The sequence below is a fragment of the Hippocampus guttulatus genome, chromosome 3 (assembly GCF_054856545.1).
Source record: "Hippocampus guttulatus isolate MCC_2025c chromosome 3, RoL_Hgut_1.0, whole genome shotgun sequence".
Classification (NCBI taxonomy): domain Eukaryota; kingdom Metazoa; phylum Chordata; class Actinopteri; order Syngnathiformes; family Syngnathidae; genus Hippocampus; species Hippocampus guttulatus.
The window spans coordinates 2,034,837-2,057,665 of record NC_141263.1 but is presented as its reverse complement, the minus strand read 5'-3'; the positions used below and the strand labels follow the sequence as shown (position 1 = coordinate 2,057,665).

Here is a 22,829-nt window from a genome sequence, read left to right as displayed (position 1 = left end):
TGATCCGCAATTCACCAATGGCATTGTCAAAGAATGGGAATCTGTAGCACCAGGGCAAGTATTTTACAACGGTTCACCCAAGATATGATTGTGATTTTTCTGTATTCAACACGCTGCAAAAGTAGTGCATCCCTGCCTCCGTGTCAGGTCACCCATTAAGGTGGGCAGTGATTTCCTTCTCACAAACTCAGTCTTGTACGGAGTTTATTTTTCTGTTTCATCTATGTTAGGGTTCGTTATGGCTGTTGCTCATCATGGCATGCGTGTGTGCGTGCATATGCGTGGGTATGTGTGCGTGCTTGCGTTTATGCATGCGGGTCGACTGCAGAAGGTCGGCTGCTTGAAAAGTAGATCTTTGGTCAAAATCTTTGATGCAAATTTTTTTGTCGCCTCAGCGTGAATTGGGGGGGGGGTCCGCGGCAGAGCCATCTACTGGGATAAACCAGAGGTCTGTTGCCAGCGATAGTGTGGAAATTGGTTGCCAAACAAACAACAGACAAACAGGGATCACTGCAAAGATTGCTTTTATGGCAGTGTAGTCATTCCCTCAAACTGCTTCTCTTTGCTTTTGTCCCTAAACAGCTGCTCACAGCTTCGACCAGACACTCAGTCACGGGCTATTTCATTGTTTTGGATTGAAAAAAAAGGGTTATTGATGCCCACTTTTTCAAGTCAATGAAATGTCATGACCTTCATAATTCTTAACACATTGGAAATTTTTAAACACTGTTTTCTTCCGTTATTCAAGCTTTTTTGAATGACATTGGTCTTCCTGATAAAAATTAATAATAATTTTGTTCCCAGATACTGTACCTTCATATAGCAACCGTTCTCTCATTATTCCTTGTCATTCAATAGCATTTTGTAAAAGGCCGCCATCTTGCATAGTTTAAAATCTATATAAAATCTTTTTTTACATGATCTGCTCAGACTAGCCAATCAGAGACGCCGTTAAGATGGCGATATCAGTCTTGACCAATAAGAAGTGCCATACGATCAGCGATCACAGCAATAAAAAAAAAAAAGTGTATAACTTTATATATGTGTATATATATATTTTTAGTGATCGCTGATCGTATGGCGCTTCTTATTGGTCAAGACTGATATCGCCATTTTCACGACATCTCTGATTGGCTAGTCTGAGCAGATCATGTAAAAAGTGAAATATGATGCTCTAAAATAATGGAGACATTTCCAGCATGTGAAACGCCAATGTATTGAAGTTAAAACTGACCAATATTTTAACAAAGGTCTGACTCCCAGGCATTTACTCAGTCATCAAACGACCTGATAAATCCACAGGGCACACGGACGACACTTCTGACTCATTACACTGACTACTTTCTTCGATATAAGTCAAAGTTCGAACGTATTTGCCAGTATGTTCAAATGTGCTCGCAAATACAAAATATTTTTACTCCACATTGGTAGTTTCATGCTTCAGTAGTTTAGCATGTCTGCCTCTCACTTTTAAGTTTTGCCTTTACGTCTACTCTTGTCCCGCTGCAGCACTTAAAACTCAGTAGATTCCGGCGGCATTGAATTTTTGCTCATTTTTTTCCATCTTGATTAGGCAGCCTACTTGTGCAAGTAAATAAAAAAAGTCAAGTGCGGTAAAGACACACAGACAATTTCAAATAAAATTGCAATGCAAAAATTATGCCATCCAGCCTTTAATTACCTTGCATGTTTTTGGAAAATGTACCCAGAGAAACCTGACACAAGCACACGCAGAGCATGCAACGTCCAAAAAAAACCTTATTACCGTGAGGAAAATCCCCCTCTGCTGACCACCAAAACTGTGTTACATGTCATTGTTATGCAGGTGACACACAATCTGAATTTATAAATTCTTCTTTTTTGATGTTTTGTTTATTAGCGACAATTCTCTAAACACAAGTGAGCTGCACTAAGAGACATGCACACGCACAAGCACAAACACACCCCATCCTAAATCCTTGCGCACAATAACATGCATGAATAATAAATGATAATGTTATGGTTCTCCCTCTTCAATAAATAATGTCAATGTATCCATTCATGTGCTTTCTCTCTCTCTCTCTCTCTCTCTCTCTCTCTCTCTCTCTCTCTCTCTCTCTCTCTCTCTCTCTCGCTCTCTTTCTGTCTCTCTCTCTCTCTCTCTCTCTCTCTCTCTCTCTCTCTCTCTCTCTCTCTCTCTCTCTCTCTCTCTCTATCTATCTTGCTGCATCTGTCTTTCTCCATTTGTTTGTAGTGGCAATGTGGAAGCTCACCGAATACTTCTCTGGTCGAGAGTGAATGAAAACAGCACAGACCAAGGAGAATACTATGGAAAGCCAAAAGATGGCAACTGTGATCTCAAAATTCCAGTAGAAACAACACAGAAATTGAGAACAGGAGAAAGCATGGAGGAAGCGCAGTAGCTTTATTTTTGAGAGGACTGAGACTCAAGGACGACTTGAATGTCCAGCATATTCACTTCAGAGGGTGAGGTGAACATCTAGATGATCTCCAGGCATGGCCTCAAACTTCACCGACATTGTCAAGCAAGGCTATGTACGCATACGCAGTCGCAAGCTTGGGGTAAGTAAAGTAAATCTCTACTTGCAATTTCTTAGTTATGTAAACAATCATTTTAAAGTTAACAAGATAAGATAAGAAAACCTTTATTTGTCGCACACTGGGGAAATTTGCAATCTACAACAGCAGAATGAAGGGGTGGTGGGGGTAGAAAAGAAAAACAAAGTATTGCATGCACAAAATAAATGTGGGTGGGGGTGGGGGGTAGAAAAGAAAAACAAAGTATTGCATGCACAAAATAAACGTTTCAGAAAAAAGAACACAGTACAGAATGCAATATCCATCCACCCATTTTCCGAACCGCTTGATCCTCACTAGGGTCGCGGGGGTGCTGGAGCCTATCCCAGCCGTCTTCGGGCAGTAGGTGGGGGACACCCTGAATCAGTTGCCAGCCAATCGCAGGGCACACAGAGACGAACAACCATCCACGCCCACACTCACACCTAGGGACAATTTAGAGCGTCCAATCAACCTGCCATGCATGTTTTTTGGAATGTGGGAGAAACCGGAGCACCCGGAGAAAACCCACGCAGGCCCGGGGAGAACATGCAAACTCCACACAGGGAGGCCAGAGCTGGAATCGAACCCGGTACCTCTGCACTGTGAAGCCGACGTGCTAACCACTGGACTATTGGGCCGCCCAGAATGCAATATAAAATATAGATATAAGCATACATGCAACCGCATGTATGCTGCATAAGGTGTCTGTGCTATTTACAATGTATAGATGGGGTGAGTCCAGGTTTCCCTGTGTTTATTGAGCAGCCTGACAGCAGTCGGTAAGAATGAGCGGCGGTATCTCTCCTTGTTGCAGCGCGGGTGTAACAGTCTCTGGCTGAATGAGCTACCCAGCGCTGTCAGGGTGGGCTGGAGGGGGTGGGAGGGACTGTCCATCATAGCTTTTAGTTTAGCTCGCATCCTCCTGCTGCCCACCTCCTCCAGAGTGTCCAGGGAGCAGCCCAGGACAGAACTGGACCTCCTGACCAGTTGCTCCAGTCTCTCTTTGTCCCGGACTGAGATGCTGCTGACAGGCAGACAATGCCATCATAGATGGCTGAAGCCACCGCAGAGTCATAGAAGGTCTTAAGGAGTGACCCCTGAACCCCAAAAGACCGTAGTTTCCTGAGTAGGAAGAGGCGGCTCTGTCCCTTCCTGATCAGGGCATCCATGTTGGTAGACCAGTCAAGTTTATTGTTGAGATGAACACCTAGGTACATGTAGGAGGTCACCCTCTCTATGTCTGTACCCTGGATGTTCATCGGTGCAGGTGAGAACTGTTTCCTGCAGAAATCCACCACCAACTCCTTAGTTTTCCCGGGGCTGATCTGGAGGTGATTCTGCTGGCACCAGTCCACAAAGTCCCTCGTCAGTCTCTTGTACTCCCGATCATCTCCCTCTGTAATGAGACCGACAATCGCAGAGTCGTCAGAGAACTTCTGGAGGTGGCAGGTTGGAGTGATGTATCTGAAGTCCAAGGTGTAGAGCACATACAGTATGTCAAAGTGCCGGTCCGCGGGCCAGATCCGGCTCGCGAGAATGTTTTCAGTGGCCCCTGGGATGATATTGATTTATTATTAGAACCGGCCCGTGGACCGCAGCAAGTCGGGAGCCCGCAGATCTTTTACACACACCAATACTACATTTCCCACAATGCAACGGTGACTCGCCAAGCAGTGGGCGCTTTATTTCAATATTAGTGCAGCAGTCATTCGCGTAGCAGTGACGTTAGCTTGCAGATAACCATCAAAAATGGCAAAACAGAAGGTGGACACTGAGAACCGGGGGTTTCAAACAAGGTGGGAGTCGGAGTACATGTTCATGGACGTAGCTGGAAAACCTGTGTCTTCTGTGTGGAGAAAGTGTGGCGGTATTGAAAGAGTGTAATCTGAGACGACATCATGAAACAAAACACGCGAACAAAAACAAGAACATGGACATGGAAGGGGGAGGGGGATTTGATTAAAAACTGTATTACTTTCTTTGATGAAGCTGAACAAAACATCACACAGAAGTCGAGTTACTGTTGAACACCTTCACTCAATTTTGAGGATTTGCTCAGCTCAGAGCCTGACCCCAAATATTGATGAACTTGTAGAAAAGATAAGACACCACCGAGTATCAGCCTCAGCCTCAAAGAAGTGAATATTACGGTGCAATCACATATTAAGAGTTTTTACTCACTTCAAGTTTAAAAATTAAAGTATAATATTGGCTTTCACTGTATGTTACTTCTCCTTGAAGTGTTGTTTTTGGTTAATCAAGTTTTGCACTTTATTTTATTGTATTTAAATCCAATTATGTTTTAAAAATATTTCATTCGAGTAAATGATTGAAAATTGCTATTATTTGTTTTTCTTGTAAGTAAATTTAGCCTACTTTTGCTAAAAGAGAAAATATGGGCTACTGATAGTGCCTTGAATAATACCGGCTTCTTTCATTCATGTTATGGGTATTTTTATACAAAGGAATTTTTTTTGGTGCCTGTTGAAAATTAAAGTTTACTGACAGAGCCATAAGAAAATGTTGCTTTATTTATCTGATCATATTGGAATGTATTTGTTAGGTTTTCAGTCAATTAACTTTGGTTCAATAAACTATATGTGGTCATTTTTCAATGAACATTGAATGGCTTTCAGCAAAAATTTTTATCTGGCCCTCCATCCATTTGACTTTGACACCCCTGGTGTAGAGGGTGAACAGGAATGGAGCCAGGACAGTCCCCTGCGGCGCCCCAGTGCTGCAAAGAAGCCTGTCGAAGCTTGTCCGACTCACAGCTCTGTGCCCTCACATACTGCGGCCGATTTGTGAGGTAATCTGTAATCCATGATGTGAGGTGGTGGTCCACTCTGGCGTGCTGCAGCTTGTCCTCCAGTACGTTGGGCTGGATGGTGTTGAAGGCACTGGAGAAATCAAAGACCATGATCCTCACAGTACTCCCAGCATTCTCCAGGTGTAACAATGTAACAGCGCCGAGTGGAGGAGGTAGATGATGGCGTCCTCCACACCGATGCTGGGCTGGTAGGCAAACTGTAACGCAGGGGTGCCCATTACGTCGATCCTGATCTACCGGTAGATCAAGGACTCGTCCAAATTAGATCCGAAAGGTGTGGAGGAGAACCCCCCCCCGCAAACATTTGTGTGTCTTTGTACATGTTAGTAATATATTTTTTGTGTTAATGTACACTGCACCCTAATCATCCTATCAGTCTCATTTTCCCCCAAAAATGTTTTTTAAATAAAATAAAATAAAGCAGGTAAATCTTTAACCTACGGTGGCGCGTGACCTACGTCAAAGGAAATTGTTAGCGCTCAGCAGTCTGCAGTTGCAGCTTGTGATCAGAGCTGTTGCGCTATATCTTTGATCGTCATTATTCTCATTCAGAGTTTGCTTCGTGTACAATTCACAGAGGGCACGGGCAAAAAATAGGAATCTTGAGGGCTCAGGGAAGCACTTTAAAATGGTACGTGTGAGCTACGATAGTCAACAGGCTGAAAAAGTGCATCGCTTACTTCCGTGTTTGGTTTCTCATCATGGCGCGCTTGTTTGTTTGTGTGGGTGTGTGTGTGTGTGTGCGCGCGCGCGCTAAGGGGCAATCCCGGGAGGTTGGTTGAATGAAAAGTAGATCTTAGGTCCAAAAAGTCTGACCACCCCTGCTGTAACAGGTCCAGTGATGAGCTCACCAGCGGTCGCAGGTAGGTGAGGACGAGTCTCTCCAGCATCTTCATCAGGTGAGACGTCAGTGCCACCGGTCTGTAGCTGTTGAGCTCTTTTGGGTGGGGGGTCTTGGGCATTGGGACCAGGCACAAAGTTTTCCACAGCTGTGGAACTCTGCCCAGCTTCAGACTCAGGCTGAACATGTGCTGCACAATAGGGGTGTTCACACGGCAAGATTTGGTCCGGTGCTACGCCGGGGCTGCCCCAGTAGAGCGTTCAAACGTGCAAATTAGCTCCGGCGTAGCCCCGGAAAAAGGCTTACCGGACCAAATTTGATCCACCTCAGGGAGGTGGTTTAAAAATTTGCTCCGGAGCAAATGCTCGTTTGCGAAGCAGCACCGATGTAAATTTGCACGTGTGAACGCAACTGGGTTAAATTTGCTCCAGAGCAAATGCTTGTGAAGCGTACGTACGGCGAAAATGTGTTGCTTTCGTGCTCTGTCGGACTTCCGTCATGTGTTTGTTTAATAATGACACAAGACTTGGCTGGTAACATCTTTCCTTTTGTAGGAGACTGGACTGTCTCGGAGTTGTTAGTGTAGTTTGTTCCTTTGTTGTGTGTTCACAACCCCCCGCCCCCCATATAATTTATTTAGTGATTTCCTCTCTTGATTTTCTGTTTGGCGCATGATATGTTTGCTTTTCTGAGTGTCATTGAAGTCATCGTTGATTTACGTTTTCGGGGGCGGTCACTCTCGAGCAGAAGGCACGGAGACAGAGAAGGAGAAGGACGTGCCTGTCCAGTAGTCGCTTGAGTTGTGTATACGTTTTAAAAAGAACCAACACGACAGCTCATTTGTTTTCTGTCGTTTTGCTCCACTGCAGAAACTGCCGTGTGAACGTAAGTGGGGCTGCACCGACGCTGTGCCGTTGCAGACACGCTCAGCGGCTTTGTACTGTGAACGCTCCACACAATTTGCTGCGGTGCAAAATATATCGCAACAAAATACATCGGTGCAGCGCCGGAGCAAATGTGTGCCGTGTGAACACCCCTATTGTCACACAGCTGGTCGGAGCAGGTCCTGAGGAGTCCGGACCTGCTGCCTTCCTCACCTTCATCTTCCTCAGTTGGTTCCTCACCTGCGCTGTCGTAACAAACAGGCAGAAACCAGGAGACAGACTGGGCGTTGGGGTTTTAGTGTCGGTTGAGAGGGCAGTTGTTTGTTGTTGGAAGCTGGTCGTGAGAGGAGGGGGGATGGGAATTCCACAGTGAGAGTGGGTGCAGCTGCAGGGGGTGCTGGGGGGACACAGACATCTGGTCAAACCGGTTGAAAAACCGATTTAGAACATCTGCCCAATCCTTGTCCCTCACAGTCTCTGTCTTTGGGCTTTTGTGGCCCGAGATGGTTTTCAGGCCCCTCCAGACACCAGTAACATTACTGGCCTGTAGCTGGTCCTCTATTTTCATCCTATAGGCCTTTTTCCCCTCTCTGATCCTTCTCCTCAGCTGGATCTGCATGGCCTTCAGCTCCTCTCTGTTTCTCGACACAAAAGCCCTCTTCTTCTCCTTCAGGAGGGCCTTTATGTTGGGAGTAATCCATGGTTTGTTGTTGGAAAAACACCGCACAGTTCAGGTGGGTACGGTATTCCGCTAACAAAAGTTAATGTAGTTCTGATGGTGTCGGTGAGTGAATCAATGTCCTCCCCATGAACCTCACTGAAGATCTTCCACCTGGTTGAGTCGAAGCAGTCCCGCAGAGGATCTTCAGCCTCCATGGACCATCTTCTTACCATGGAGGCCACAGCTGGCTGCCTGTGCACCAGGGGTTTGTACACAGGCTGGAGATACAGCATGTTGTGGTCCGCTCTTCCAAGAGGGGGGAGGGGGTAGGGTGTATATCCCTCCTTGGTGTTGACATAAAACAAGTCGAAATTTTTATTGTCTTTGGTGGTACATGTTACATAACTGAGTGACGGTTGGGAGGGAGGACGACAGAGACATGGTTGAAGTCCCCAGAGATGATCAGCAGGGCATTGGGGGACTGTGTTTGCAGCCTGTTCACGACAGTCATCAGGGCATCACATGCTGCATCATCATTTGCCGACAAAGGGATGTAAACGTCACAGCTATGACGTGTGAGAATTCCCGTGGGAAATAGTACGGTAAAAAGTAACAAAAACTTAATCTAAAACCTAGTGTATAGATTACACAAGGTCGCTGTCATCAAGCGGCTATGACTCGCACTATGACGTTCATCTTGTCTTATTAGTTGAAATAGGGTTAAGGTTTTTAAGGGTTTTTTCAGAAAAAAAGTATTTTTTGAGGGGTGGGGGGGGGGTTACCTCACTGACAGTTTCGGTTGTCACTCCAGCCTTCAATGGAGCTCTCACAGCTTCCTTGTTTCACCATCTACAAAAGTTGGAGCTACATCTTACAGTCCAATGCTTAAAAAGAATATCTTGGAGCCCTACTTAAAACTGAAAATGAAGGTGGTGATTTTTTATTTCCTTTCAAATTCCTATTTTTTGGCCTTTTATAGAAGTCTTATTTTAGCAAAATAGCTTTTAATCTGACTTCCTTTAAAAAAAAAAAAAAAACAATTCCAACACCAATGTCCCAGTGTTTCAGTACCCCAACATTGCCAGGGCTGCGAGGGCCCATTAAAACTGCTCACAGCTGTAGTTATTATCATTATTATTATTATTATTATTATTATTATACATCCAATATCTGAACTGCTTTATCTTCACGAGGGTCGTTGGAGTGCTGGAGCCTATCCCAGCTGTCTTTGGGCAGCAGTCAGGGTACACCCTGACCTGGTTGCCAGCCAATCGCACGGCACACATAGACAAACAACTGTTCACACTCACAATCACATCTTGGGAAAATTAGCAAGTTGTCTTGGTTGTGAGGAAGCAAAGTAGCTACAGTCCATCATACTGCCACAACCATCGTTCTCTATGGGCATAATATAATTTTTATCAAATGCTGTGCCAATTTTATTCCAGATGTAACGGGTCAGACATATTTTAAAAAGTTCAATTTTTGACTCATCAGTCTACGGAATGTTTTTCCAAAAGTCTTGAGGATTATCAAGATGGGTTTTTTTTCTTTGGCAAACGTGTTCTTTGAGTACAACTCTCCCATAGATGCCATTTTTTCCAGAGTCTTTCTTATGGTAGAGTCATGAACACTGACCTGAACTGAGGCCAGTGTTCTTTGGGTGTTGTTCTAGGTTCTTTTGTGACCTCCTGGATGAGTCGTTGTCGCACTGGTCGAGTAATTTTAGCTGATCGACGACTCCTGAGAATATTTGCAGAAGTTCCCAATTTTCTCCATTAGTGGATAATGGCTCTGACAGTGGTTTGCTGGAGCCCCAGAGATACTGAACAAGATACTGAACCACCGGTTACTTCTGGTGCTGCGCCATCAATAAGTAATTGAGGAAACTGCGTAAAGCGATTTGAATACCAAAGGTAGAAAAACGCCATGAAAGTGACAGCCCATTTACTATTTGTTGGATAATTTTGTGATTTTTCTGATTTGTGCTGTTTGACCTGATGAATTTTAATTCTTCACTAAAATAGCAGATGTATTCATTGACTGTATTACAGTAAAGTGAGTTGATCATCCACAGATAATAGAGTGCTCGTATTGGTGAGGTTTTTGAGAATGATTTCTGAAGTGTTGTTTTCTAATTCTTTGTTAAAATTACAAACACATTGTCTGTACAGATCAAAATGAATTTGGAATTTAGTTCTCCATTTACACTCTTTCCTGTATTATGATTTGAGTCAATATGCTTGTAGCGCACCTGCCAAGAAGATTTTGGCGGAGGTAGCCATTCCATTAGACTGACGGAATGTATATCAGTCTTTCCGTCAGAATTTCACACTGAATCATGTGGACCCAGTCCATCCCTTGACGATGACAGCTATTTGGTACTGAGAACGTAATTTCCATGTCGCACCACACTAGCCAACACACAGCAAAATAAAGAAAAAAAATGTAAATAAAAAAATCTCTCACACACACACACGCACACACACACACACACACACACACACACACACACACACACACACACAGGCGACACATTTTTCTGTATTTGGTTATTTAAGTTAAAGTAATGCGGCTCGGTGGTCCAGTGGCTCGCGCTTCGACCTCACAGTGCAGAGGTAGAGGTACCGGGTTCGATTCCAGCTCCGGCCTTCCTGTGTGGAGTTTGCATGCTATCCCCGTGCCTGCATGGTACTGTGGTTTCCTCCCACATTCCAAAAATATGCATGGCAGCCTGATTGAACACTCCAAATTGTCCCTAGGTGTAAGTGTGAGCGCAAATGGTTGTTTGTCTGTGTGCATTGAGTTTCAAAGCTCCGCCTGTCAACCCAAAGCGTCAGCTGCTTCGGAATGATGCAGTGAAGTGGTTCAAACATCATCACTAACGTCAACTGAAGCAAGCTTCACTATAAGTCGCCTATCGAGTTTGAAGGGTGCTTTGGAACTTCAGTGTTAGAGGTAGCATCTCTCGTCAATTTGCTTTCTTTCTTCTTTGTTTTGTAAATAATGGTATTATTTTTTCTTTTAGACATTGTTCTTGATTTTTGTATAAATTAATTTCTTGTCTTTTCGTTTGTATTCTTTGTGTTAAGCTACCTTGCCTTTTGCAAGTGTTTTTGTTTACGCCTTGTTTTTCCTGGATCCTTGTGAGCAGCTATTTCTCTTTCTACATTGTCGGTGCATTTTTCTGTAAATGAATATTTTATTGCACTTTGAGCCTGTATTTCTGGGATCCTAAAACATTATTCGGTTCGGTTTCAAACCTAACACCACCATCTGCCTCATACACAATATCTACAGCTACGTTGGTGCATGAATTATCTGTGCATGAGCAGAGTTTGGAAAGAGACTGGCATGAGCTCTTTTCACTTCTCACAAAGAAACACTTCTGAAAGGGACACATTTAATGAATTTACATTTCTACATCTTTTAAATAAAACACCAGTTTAAGTACATCAAATCAAATCTCAAGGAGCAGTTTACTTTGGACACACATCAGGCCTGGCAGAATACAAAAATCATATGTTTGGCGGTATCTTGTGCCAAAAATTCCAGTACCCCAATGTGCGAGTGTCCCAACGTGCTGCTATCACAACGTGAACAGGGCTGTAAGGGCCCTTTATTGATGCTGTAGTGCGTGTTTGTTATTTAGCAGAAAATGATTTAACAGCCCTCAGTTCTTTCATTTAAAGGTAACATTTTTAATTGTTTGTTTTTTATTTATTTGTTTTCAAATAGGCCCCAATTTATGATACAAAACAGCTTTTGAATTCGAAACATGGGAAATTATTTACACAAAAAGCTATCACAACTAGTAAATGTAATACATGTAAAAAAATGTAGTAAATGTAAATGTAGTAAATACTTTTTTCCAACGATTGGGTAACATGAAAGTATGGCTTTTATTTTTTATTTTTTGCATGTTACAGATTTATCGCCGGTGCTGGTTAGTTTTCAAGAAGCCATCCAGTAAAGGGCCTCGTCGACTGGAGAAATATCCTGATGAGAAGTCTGCCCACATCAGGTCCTGTCCAAAGGTGTGATTACGTTTGCATGTGCATGCTTGTTTATGAGTGACAAAGAAGACTGAGAGAGAGCGAGTAAGCAAGAGTTTTGGAAAAAAGACTCAATCGGCTCTCACAAGCCCTCCAGGCTCTTTTCACTCACTGTCCACTAAGGGTTTGAACCTACACTGCCACAGTGTAAACAACTAGGAAGGGAAGTACGCTGACCACTGAGCTAAAATGCTGGGCTAAAGAGGGCTAAATATCCTGAGAAGTCTTGCTTGTCTCCTTCGTTTAGTCAGTAGTTAACTATGCTTTTGGTATTATCTTTGTTTCATAATGGCTGCACAGAGCTCACAAATTAGTTTGTTTCCCACTAATAATCACCACGAGATGGCATAGGAATTTTAGCAGGGAAACAACTCAATGGGAAATATGAAGAGCACCATATATAAGGCGCATCAGCTTATCAGGCGCACTGTCGGCTTTTGAGAAAATTGAATTTAGGTGTGCTCTAGAGCAGAAAATATGGTACATGCGTTGCACTTAGATTTTTCAGCAGAAATGAAATTGGTGTTTACAGTGTATACCGCCTTTCAGTCTCGCAGCAGACGTAATGCTATTGTGACCAAAAAAATCCTACAATAGTCACACCATCACCTTCTACAGGACAAGAAACCAAAAGTGAAACCTTGATTTCAGGCCCGTGATTGAATTCAGTCATATTCATGATCGCTTGGCAGTGCTTACACCCAAAATGAAAAACTGAACCACTAAAAATATAAACTAAAGACATGAAAAACTAGACAAATGGAAAAAATTACATACAACACAAAACGAGACAGAGAAAAATCTCATGAACACCATTATTTACATTTTTCTCGCTTTTCAATGTTTTTTACCCTCTCCCAATCCATATTTTTTATCTTTATCTTGTTACCTAGGTGACAGAAATTACAAACGTCAAGACTGTCACACGGCTGCCTCGGGATACGAAGCGACAAGCAGTGGCCATTGTGCTTAGTGATGACACCTCACGCACTTTCACTTGTGAATCAGGTAATGGCTGAAGAAATGCAAGTTCTGATGCTTCAGATTAAAACATGGTCAATGTCAAAAAATGTGTTCTCCAGTTGATACAAAGGGTACTAATAAGTACCAGGGAAATATATTTGTTCATTGATGTCCCATTTTGAATCTTGCAGACACGTCATAAAATGTTGGCCCAGTTGGCAATTTTCTGAGATGCACTGCACACCAAATTCTTTTGTGAGATAAACAGAAATATTAATCAAGTACAGTTAACATATTGTGGTGAAAATATCTTCGCAAAAAAAAAAAAGGAGGTGAGAACTGTCCAAGTCTTTAAAGTTCAAATTTTACGACACTGGCACAAATTGGTCAAATCCATCTCCCAGAAAGACTGTCGATGCACCATTTTCTCTCGCTGCTGTGATCCATCTAATCCAGCATTTGTTTACCTGTATTGACCCCAGGCACATATTTCACATTAGGAAAAAAAAAATCCCACAACAGACCTCAGAGGATAAACAGGTAAACTGCCATCTCGTACAAAAATAATTAGATTCAATTAAAATGAATTTGGACCTCCCTTTCATTTCAAACTTCTAGAAAAAACAGTGGCTGCTCAACTTCACATCCATCTTTCCTCCAATAACCTCTACAAACAATTTAAATCTGGCTTCCGTTCCCTCCATAGTACTGAAACCACCCTCCTCAAGATATCCAATGACCTTCTCTCTGCTGACTCCGGTTCACTCGCCATCCTCCTCCTGCTTGACCTCAGTGCAGCCTTTGTCACCATCTCTCACTCCATCCTCCTCGACAGACTCTCCTCCATTGGTATCACCAGCACCCCCCTCTCCTGGTTCCGCTCCTATCTTTCTGACCGCACCCAGTTTATCCAGTTCAAATGTTTTAGATCTCACCCCTTTTCCCCTCACTTCAAGTGTCCCTCAGGGTTCTGTCCTTGGCCGCTTGCTGTTTCTAATCTATCTTTTTTTTATCTAATTTAATCTTTTTTTTTTCCCAAGATGGCGCCAGGATAGGCAGCCATCGGCAAGTGCTCTTCAAGAGCCTTACGTTTTTTGTTGTTTTTGTCTTGTTTTGTCACATGGTGTTGTTGTTACATCGTGTGGACCTGATGTGGACTATTTTCAGCATATTTGGCCATGGCATTTGTCAAAGAAGAATCTGTGCTTGGTGGTTTGGTTGCGCCTTCTCGGCAGCACACGTGTACCAGCACTGATTTCTTGATTAGGAGGAATAGCGGCGCCATTTGACTGTTGTTGCTGGACAACCCCGGGGCGCTTGTGTCTTGCGCCTGAAGTAGGCAGCATTTTCACAGCCCCGCTTTGTTCAGTGAAAAGGTCGGTGCTGATGGACAGTGTGCGGCTGGATGGATGCATGGATTGAGGAGCTGACGATGAGAAGAAAGGAGCGTCAGCGTAGAGCGCCGATGCGTATGTGGAACTGGGAGTCGCGGCTTGGCATTGAAGCGGACTTACCGTATTTTCACGACTATAAGGCGCCATTAAAAGTCAAAAATGGTCTCCAAAATGGACAGGACGCCTTATGACTGACAGCCGACACGCTGTTTATATAGAGAAAAGGCGGAAGGGACTGTGGACAGGCATGCGGCAAAGAAGTCGGCCAATCAGTGAAGGGTGGGCGTGTATATATATACATATATGGAGAGAAAGAGAGAGAAAAGGCAGACGTGAGTGACAGGCATGCGGGGAAGACGTCGGCCAATCAGTGAAGGGTGGGCGTGTAAGTGGACGCTAAAGGGACGCTACAAGCAGGTACCAACACCTGTATAGAGTGTGGCTATGTGCATTGTTGCAAAACAACTTCGGTTTTGGTTTCTAAGAACCCCCGAAAATAAATTCTACAAAGAGACACGCCTACGAAGCTCAGTTCAAACTTCAAGCCATCGGTTATGCTTTTGGCATGCGTGCCCATCTCACAGCAGCGGTGAAAAACCAAGTCAAGCAAATGAACTCTGAGCTTGCCGTTATTCCCAGAGGCTTAACTAAAGAACGCCAACCGCTGGACATCGGCATCAACCGGGCGTTCAAAGTAAAGTTGCGAACGGCATGGGAACAATGATTGATCGATTGCAAACACAACTTTACAAAGAGTGAGAGGCAGCGCCGGGCGAGTTACGCCACAATGTGCGAATGGATTGTGGCTGCTTGGTCGAACGTGTCTGCTTGCACTGTTGTTCGAGTTTTTGGCAAAGCCGGCATCATTTCTGTGGAGCCACATGGCAATGAGAGTGACTGACAACGAGAGGGAACACGGCGTTTTTGATGGATTACCGGTACTTGCACAATTGTTCAATTCTGATACAGAGGATGAGGACTTTGATGGATTTCTGGGTGATGATTGATCGAAAAACGTGAGTACATTGTACGATGGCTAAATAAAATACAACGGAACTCAGTTTTCCGTTGCCTTTTTAAAAACGTGTTTTTAGCTTGTATCTGTATGTCTTGGCATGCTACCGTATGCTACAAGCTAACGTGTTTTTAGCGTGCGCGCATGCATGCCGTATGTTTAAGCTGGCATATGTTTTACCACTTTAAAATTGCGCCCAATAATACAGTGCGTTTTGTCTATGTGTAAAATACAGAAATAGCACCCATTAATGAGACTGCGCCCAACCATACGGTGCGTCGAATGGTCGTGAAAATACGGTACATGGCACAGGAGAAGAGAGCCAGTCTCTCTTTTTCGTTAATGGATGCTACAGCTTCTTGTTGCTTTCAAGCTTAGCTTGTAGCAGACGTGTGCACACTGCAGCATGACGTCTTTGATCCACTGGTGAAAAGGATACTTTGATTCGCTCCTCTTTCATTTATAACTGCTTCAGACAACAAAGTGTATGCAGGAAAGTGGTTAAGAGTGCACGATTGTCTGTGTCTCATGTGTTGTTTTGTATTATTTTGTCATTTTTTGTTAACTTTTCTTTTGATAGCGGCGCAGACACCCGCAGTGGCTCCTCTTGTTTTATGTTGAGAAGGAAGAAATTTCATCTGTGCTGTATGTTACACATACAGTACATTTGACAATAAAGTTTATCCAATCCAATCCAATCTTCTACCCCTTGGTAATATCTTCAGGAAACATGACATTCACTGCTACGCAGATGACACCCAGCTCTGCATCTCTTCCACACCTGACACCACACTTCCACCATCCTCCCTAACCAACTGCCTGCAGGAATTAAAATCATGGTTCACCTCACCTCAAACTGAACAGCAATAAAACTGAACTCCTCCTCATTGGCACCAAATCCACCCGAAACAAAATAAACAATTTCTCCATTCCCTTTGACAGCTCCTCCATCTCTCCCTCCCCTCAGGTCAAGAGTCTGGGTGTCATCCTCGATAGCACCCTCTCCTTCACCTCACATATCAACCACATCACTCGTTCTGCATATTCTCATCTTAGAAACATCCACCGGCTCTTCTCTTCTCTCACCCCTCACTCCACTGCTATACTCGTTCACACCTCCTGACTTGATTACTGTAACTCCCTCCTGCTCGGTCTCCCTCAAAAAAACCCTCCATAAGCTTTAGCTGGTCCAAAATTCAGCCGCTCGCATTATTGCACGCACACCATCCATAAACCATATTACACCTGTCCTCCAACACTGGCTCCCCATTATACACCGCATTCAATATAAAATCCTGCTTCTTACTTTCAAAGCTATCCACAACCTTGCCCCTCCATACCTATCTGACCTCATCCACATTGCCACACCTGTCCGCTCTCTTCGTTCTTCCTCCTCTCTCCTCCTCACTGTCCCGCCTTGTCACTATGGGGAGCAGAGCAGAGCGACTGAAGGCTCTGCTCCCCAGCTCTGGTACACACTCCCCGCTGACCTTCGTAACATAGACTCATAAAGCAGGATGGGACCTCACACAGCTCCAGAGATCTGTTGAAGATTTGTGTGAAGACCGGAGCCAGCTGGTCAGCGCAGACTTTCAGGCAGGAGGGGGACACTTTGTCGGGCCCCGCAGCTTTCTTGATCTTCTGCTGCTTGAAGAGCCGTCTCACGTCCTGTTCGTGGATCTGTAGTGGAGAAAAAGAGGGTGGAGGGGTAGATAGAGTAGTTTCTGGTAGAGGTGGGTGTGTGTGGGAAATGGGGGTGCCCTTTTCAAATCGGCAGAAAAACATGTTTAGTTCACTAGCAAGACCCTTATTGTTCACTGTTTGGGGGGATGGCATTCTATAGTTAGTGATTGCTTTCAGGCCATTCCATACAGATGCAGAGTCGTTAGCAGAGAACTGTTTTTTCAGCCTCTCTGCATAGCTTCTCTTAGCGATGTTAATTTCCTTTGTCAATTGGTTTCGGGCGTGTTTGTACAGTGCCCGATCTCCACTTCTAAATGCGGCCTCTTTCTCTTTCCTGAGTTGCCTGAGTTTGGGAGTAAACCATGGCTTGTTATTGTTGAAGGAGCGGAAGGACTTCGTTGGTACACACATGTCCTCACAGCAACTGATGTATGATGTTACAGTGTCTGTGTATTCATCCAGTGTGCCCGTTGAAGTTTCAAAGACGCCCCAATCAGTGCAGTCTAAGCATTCTTGTAGAGCTAGCTTTGCTTCATCTGTCCATTTTTTCACTGTCTTAACAACCGGTTTAGCACATTTGAGTTTCTGTCTGTATGTAGGTATTAAGTGGATTAAATTGTGGTCAGAAAGACCCAATGCTGCACGGGCGACCGATCGGTATGAATTTTTGATTGTTGTATATCAGTGGTCTAGAATGTTGCCTTCTCTGGTGAAACAGTCGATGTGCTGCTTATATCTGGGAAGTTCACGGTTAAGATGTGCTTAAAATCGCCCAAAATTATCAGGGGTGACTCTGGGTATTTTAGTTCGAGTTTGTTTACTTGTTCGGCTAGCGTTTGTATCGCCGTGTTAGCGTTAGCTTGTGGCGCAATGTAAACACCGATTAGTAAAAAGGAGGTGAACTCACGTGGCGAGTAGAATGGCTTGCAGTTTAAAGACAGCGACTCCAGGTCCGGGCTGCAGTGTGCGTCGAGCTTCGTGACATCAGTGCACCATTCTTCGTTGATATAGAAGCTCCAGGGAACAACTAGGCAACAACGTGTTGCCGTGTGTTGCCAACCCCTGAGTTGGCCAGACACTCACGCACCTGAGCCTCTGTCATCACAACAAAATTGATGTCGTCGGGGAACTGGATCACGATGATCTCAATTCGAGAGAGAGCATCAGCAACCTCATTGTTGGCATCTCTTGGCGTCTCGGAACTCCAAATCGAATTGGGAGAGGTAGTCAAGCTGCCGGATCTCCTGCTCCAGGTAGTTTGTGGAGGCTGATGGAATAGCAGAGAGCAGTGGCTTGTGGTCAGTGAAGACGATGATGTGAACGCCCTCGATGAAGTGGCGTAAGTGCTTCACACTGACGTAGACAGCAAGCAGCTCGCGACCGAAGGTGCTGTAGCGTTGTTCAGCGGGCTGGAGGCTCTTTGAGAAGAAGGCGATCAGGCAGAAGTTACCGTCGTGGCCGTCATGGAGGACCGCACCAACAGCAGCCTTGGAAGTGTCAACCATCAGAGACAACTGGTTGTCGGGGCTCAGGTGGCGAAGAGCGTCGCATTGGCAACGAGGTCCTTGAGCCGTTGCAAAGCCGCCAGTTGCTCAGGGGAGAGATCAATCGGGCCGTTTTTCTTGCCTCGGGTCAACGGAACCAGCGGCAAAGACGTCTCAGCACATCCAGGAAGGAAGCGGTGATAAAAATTGACCATACCTAAAAATCTCCGGAGTTTCTTGCGATTTGGTCGAACACCAACGCTGTCAATGAGGTAACCGAGGAACTTCATCTCAGGCTGGCCAAAGATGCATTTGTCTGCATTGAGGACGAGTTCGTACTCGTCGAGGCGGCGGAACACAGTTTCCAGGTGCTGCAGGTGCTCTTCTTCATTGTTGCCGGCGATGAGAATGTCGTCAATGTAGGCACAGCAGAGGTCAAGACCGCGCAAGACAGAGTCGATGAAATGCTGGAAAGTCTGCGACATATTGCGGAGGCCGAAATGCATTCAGAGAAACTCGAACGAGCCGAAGGGGGTGGTGACGGACGTTTTGAGAACGTCTCCCAGAGCGACTGGTATTTGGTGATAGGCCCTCAACAGATCGATGGTAGAAAAGGATGACTTCCCTTAAAGGAAGGACACGCAGTCGTGGATGTGTGGGATGGGATCCCGGTTGGGGATGGTGACGGAGTTGAGGGCACGGTAGTCTCCACATGGACGCCAATCACCTGCCTTTGCTTTGGGAACCGTGTAGTGGGGAGGCCCATTTGCTGCTCGAAGGACGGATGATACCGAGCTGAAGCATGTGATCAAATTCGGCTTCAGCGATCCGTTGCTTCACGGGGGCCAGTCGTCGAAGACACTGGAACTTGGTGGTACCGGTCGTCTCGATGTGATATACGACATCGTGAGCCGCTGGTGCGGTCGTCCGCACGGGGTTCGTCACGTTAGGGAAATGCCGCAACAGGGTCGGGTAGTGAGACAAAGAGGGGGCAGGGAGATGGGACAGTCGCTGGAGAAAATGGTCGGAGGTGGTTTCACGCGCCGTAAGGCCGGTCTTGTCGTCGACCGGCATCTTCCTGCAAACACTGACCGACAAGTCAAATTCATGCAGGAAATCGGTACCAATGATGGGACGGGGGACATCTGCGATGGTGAAAACGAAGGGGAAACAGCAGTGCAGGCACAGATCAAGTTTGAGGACGCGTTGGCCGTACGTCTTGATAGTGGTGCGGCTGGCTGCTTGGAGGAAGGAGCCGCTGGTAGGGTGTTGGTGCTCTGTGGGGGAGGGAGGGGCGACACATCCACGGAGGAATCGACCATAAAGCGTCACTCAGAAGTCCGATCGAGGATGTGAAGGATGCAGCTCGCAGCAGAGACGCCAGAAGAGTTGAGTGCCGCGCTCACTTCCTGGCGGGTCCGTTTCCCGCCTGTAAGCACGGTTCATGACATTTTTCTGCCAAGTCGCCTCACGTGCAATGATACCAGCAGATGCCAGACAAGTCACCCTGGGAGGTGGAGCGCCCTCGGCTACTGCTATGTCCGCGATTCATGCTGCGTCCACGACCGTGGCTACCTTCCTTCCTACGGCTTGTAGGAAGGAAGGCTTGTTGGCTTGTAACTCCCAGATCTCGTGCATGAGGCACTGCATCTCAAGGAGCTGCTGGAAGGCGTCCTTGTCAGCCATGTTGCAGATGGAGTGGAACGAAGTGGCCGAATAAATCCAATGGAATAGCGATCTGTGAGGTAGCCAAGTGAGGGGGAAGATCCGAGGGAGAGAGTCCATGGTTCGGAAAAAGGCTGGCTCGCCACTAAAGAGATGTTTCTCTGTCCTTGAACTGACTTTCTAAACCCGACTGAAGAGATGTTGGTCTCTATTTGATCTGACTTGCTAAACCCCAGTGGAATGAGAAAGGGCGCAGTGGCCAAGACAGTTATTGTAGTAAAAACATATACAGTATATTTGGGCAAAAAGGCAAAGCACATGATTACCAGAACAATGTGTCCATAAGACCTTGTGCGTCGCGTAGGCTAAGGCTAAAAAATGGTTGTCCTGTTGTTCTGGCTTCTCGATCCGTGACGTCGGTTGCGTCGGCGCTGATTGATTGAAACCAAAAGACGCGCATGTGCGTACATGTTCACGCTTACGCACGTACAGCAGGTGCAGCGGACTATCGACTGCAGAGACATGCATCACTCCAGTAGCGCTACAGACTTGTTAGCACATCCACCCCACAGTGCAGGGTTCAATTTTGCCTCCGGCCTTCCTGTGTGGAGTTTCTATATTCTCCTAGTGCCTGGGTGGGTTTTCTCAAGATACTTTGTTTCCTCCCACATTCCAAAAACACGCATCTATGACGAACATACGTCGATGTGCGCCCAGCGATTGGCTGGGAAACAGTTCAGGGTGTACCCTGCCTACTGCTCGAAGACAACTAGGATCGGCTCCAGCATGCCCGTGACACTCGTGAGGATAAAGCGGATAAAAAAATGGATGTATAGATGGATGGATGTTTTTCTGTTTTTTACTCTCTTTGTTATTGTTTTATTGTTTTATTGTTTGTTAAAATATGAATTATTTTTGCTCCACGTACAGCACTTTGTAAAAAGGTGGTTGTTTAAAAGTGCTCTATAAATACAGCTCAGTTGAGTATATTTTAAGAAATTCATGTTTGGGCTTTTGTCATTTTTCAATAGAACTGGATGCAGAAGAGTGGTTTAGGACACTGTCAATTGAGTGTCTGGGAGCACAGGTCAGTGACATCAGCATGGGAGAACCAGATCTCCTTGCAGCTGGGATGCAATGTGAACACACAGGTCTGTAATTATGCATTATACATTAACACACATTTTCAAGAACATTGTTTTAATTTTTGCCAGAATTAACTTTGTTTCGTCTAAAATAGAGTTAAATATTAGTATTAAATTCAGGTACATTCTTTTACCAGGATTTCTTGGTTTATTACCGTCATGCTGTGAAAGGTAATGAGGTTACTGATGGCACACAATGATCTAGTTATCACAGCAGCATATGAAAAAAATGCACTATACTCATGCTCTGTTACCGCACCTTTTGGTTTTTCAGTTGATGCACATGCAACATCTGGCTTGTTTAGACTTATAATGCTTGTAATCCTACATTTAAAATGTTCTTTGGATTTAAATTTACTTTCGGGTTATCATCATAGGTGCACATAAATGGTGCGCATGTGCATTGCAAATTGAGTATTGCACTCCAGTTCAAGTCTGTCACTGCACCTTCGTGCAGTAGAATGATGCAGCTTAGTCAGTCAACTTTACTCTGGTCAGGCTTTGTAGCCTCAATTCAAAGTCAAGTGAGTAGCCACGATTGTTTCCAATGGCAAATTTCATCGTCTTACTTGCTGTGTTTTTATTTTGAAGTTGACCCTTGTGGTGCATGACATCACTAATGTACAACCGTTGTTATGACAGGTGGTTAGAAGAAGCCCCGGTGCTTACATGTACATTCACCGTGTGACAGCAGCCAAGGCATCGTAGGAGAGCCGCCATGTAACTAATTGTGTTAAATTGATTTTTTTTTTATATAAAAGAATAAATTGTTTTGTTTTAATATGCTGCCAATGTGTAGCCCCTGTATGTTATTGTAATTAGTAAACAAAAATGAAAAAAACAACAACAGATAAATGTTTATTCAGGTATGTTTAAATAACATCGACACACATTAACTATAACGCTAGCTCAGATGTGCTGTAAGTAATAATAATAATAATAATACATTTTATTTATAAGCGCCTTTCAAAACACTTAAGGACACCGAACAATCAAACAAGAGCAATAAAACCACAGATAAAATTATAAATAATAAAAGAAGCGATGAGTTTAAACTGAGTAAGCAATTTTTTAAATAGGTGGGTTTTGAGATGAGTTTTGAATGTGGGAAGAGAGTCAATATTACGGATGTTGGGTGGGAGTGAATTCCAGAGTTTGGGGGCAGAGCGGCTGAAAGCTCTGCATCCCATCGTCCTGAGACGGGCAGAGGGTACTGTTGGAGGGGATCAAGCAGGGGAAGCGTGTTGTTGTCGACACGGCGGGATCCCTTCACCGTTCTCCACTTCCCCAGGTCCTCTGCGTGTTCGTTTGATTCGGGCTGAGTTGATGTGCGAAAGTCAGAGGCTGGTAATGGAGAAGTTCTTGCAAGATGTTTTACTGAACGTTCAGGGCACAACACGAATCGATTCGGGCTCCTGTGAGTCTCAGATTTCATCAGGAAGCCCCGAGCAACTACAGTCAAACGTGTATATAGGCATAGTATGTTAATTATATTAATTAGGGGCGGGCAGTCCTTCCCCTTATGTAAAAATCCGAAACAAAGAAAGTTCGATCTTGGCATTTTGACAAAGTACAGACCACATCTGCTGTGCACAAATCTCGAGACAAGAGTTCCTCACCAAGGGAGCTTGACAGCCCTCAGGAACTCTC

At 44.8% G+C, this 22,829-nt stretch overlaps 1 protein-coding gene across 1 annotated transcript in view; it reads left to right on the top strand.

Annotated features, from left to right (window-relative positions):
- Nucleotides 1-2,257: 2,257 nt before the first annotated feature.
- Nucleotides 2,258-22,829, top strand: part of dok4 (docking protein 4) — a 66,257-nt gene continuing 45,685 nt past the window's right edge. Inside the window, exons 1-4 of the mRNA XM_086107602.1 lie at nucleotides 2,258-2,562; nucleotides 11,705-11,812; nucleotides 12,724-12,838; nucleotides 21,066-21,185. Coding sequence (XP_085963728.1) covers nucleotides 2,497-2,562; nucleotides 11,705-11,812; nucleotides 12,724-12,838; nucleotides 21,066-21,185 — 409 coding nt within the window. The 5' untranslated portion in view covers nucleotides 2,258-2,496. The remainder of the gene's footprint in view (nucleotides 2,563-11,704; nucleotides 11,813-12,723; nucleotides 12,839-21,065; nucleotides 21,186-22,829) is intronic.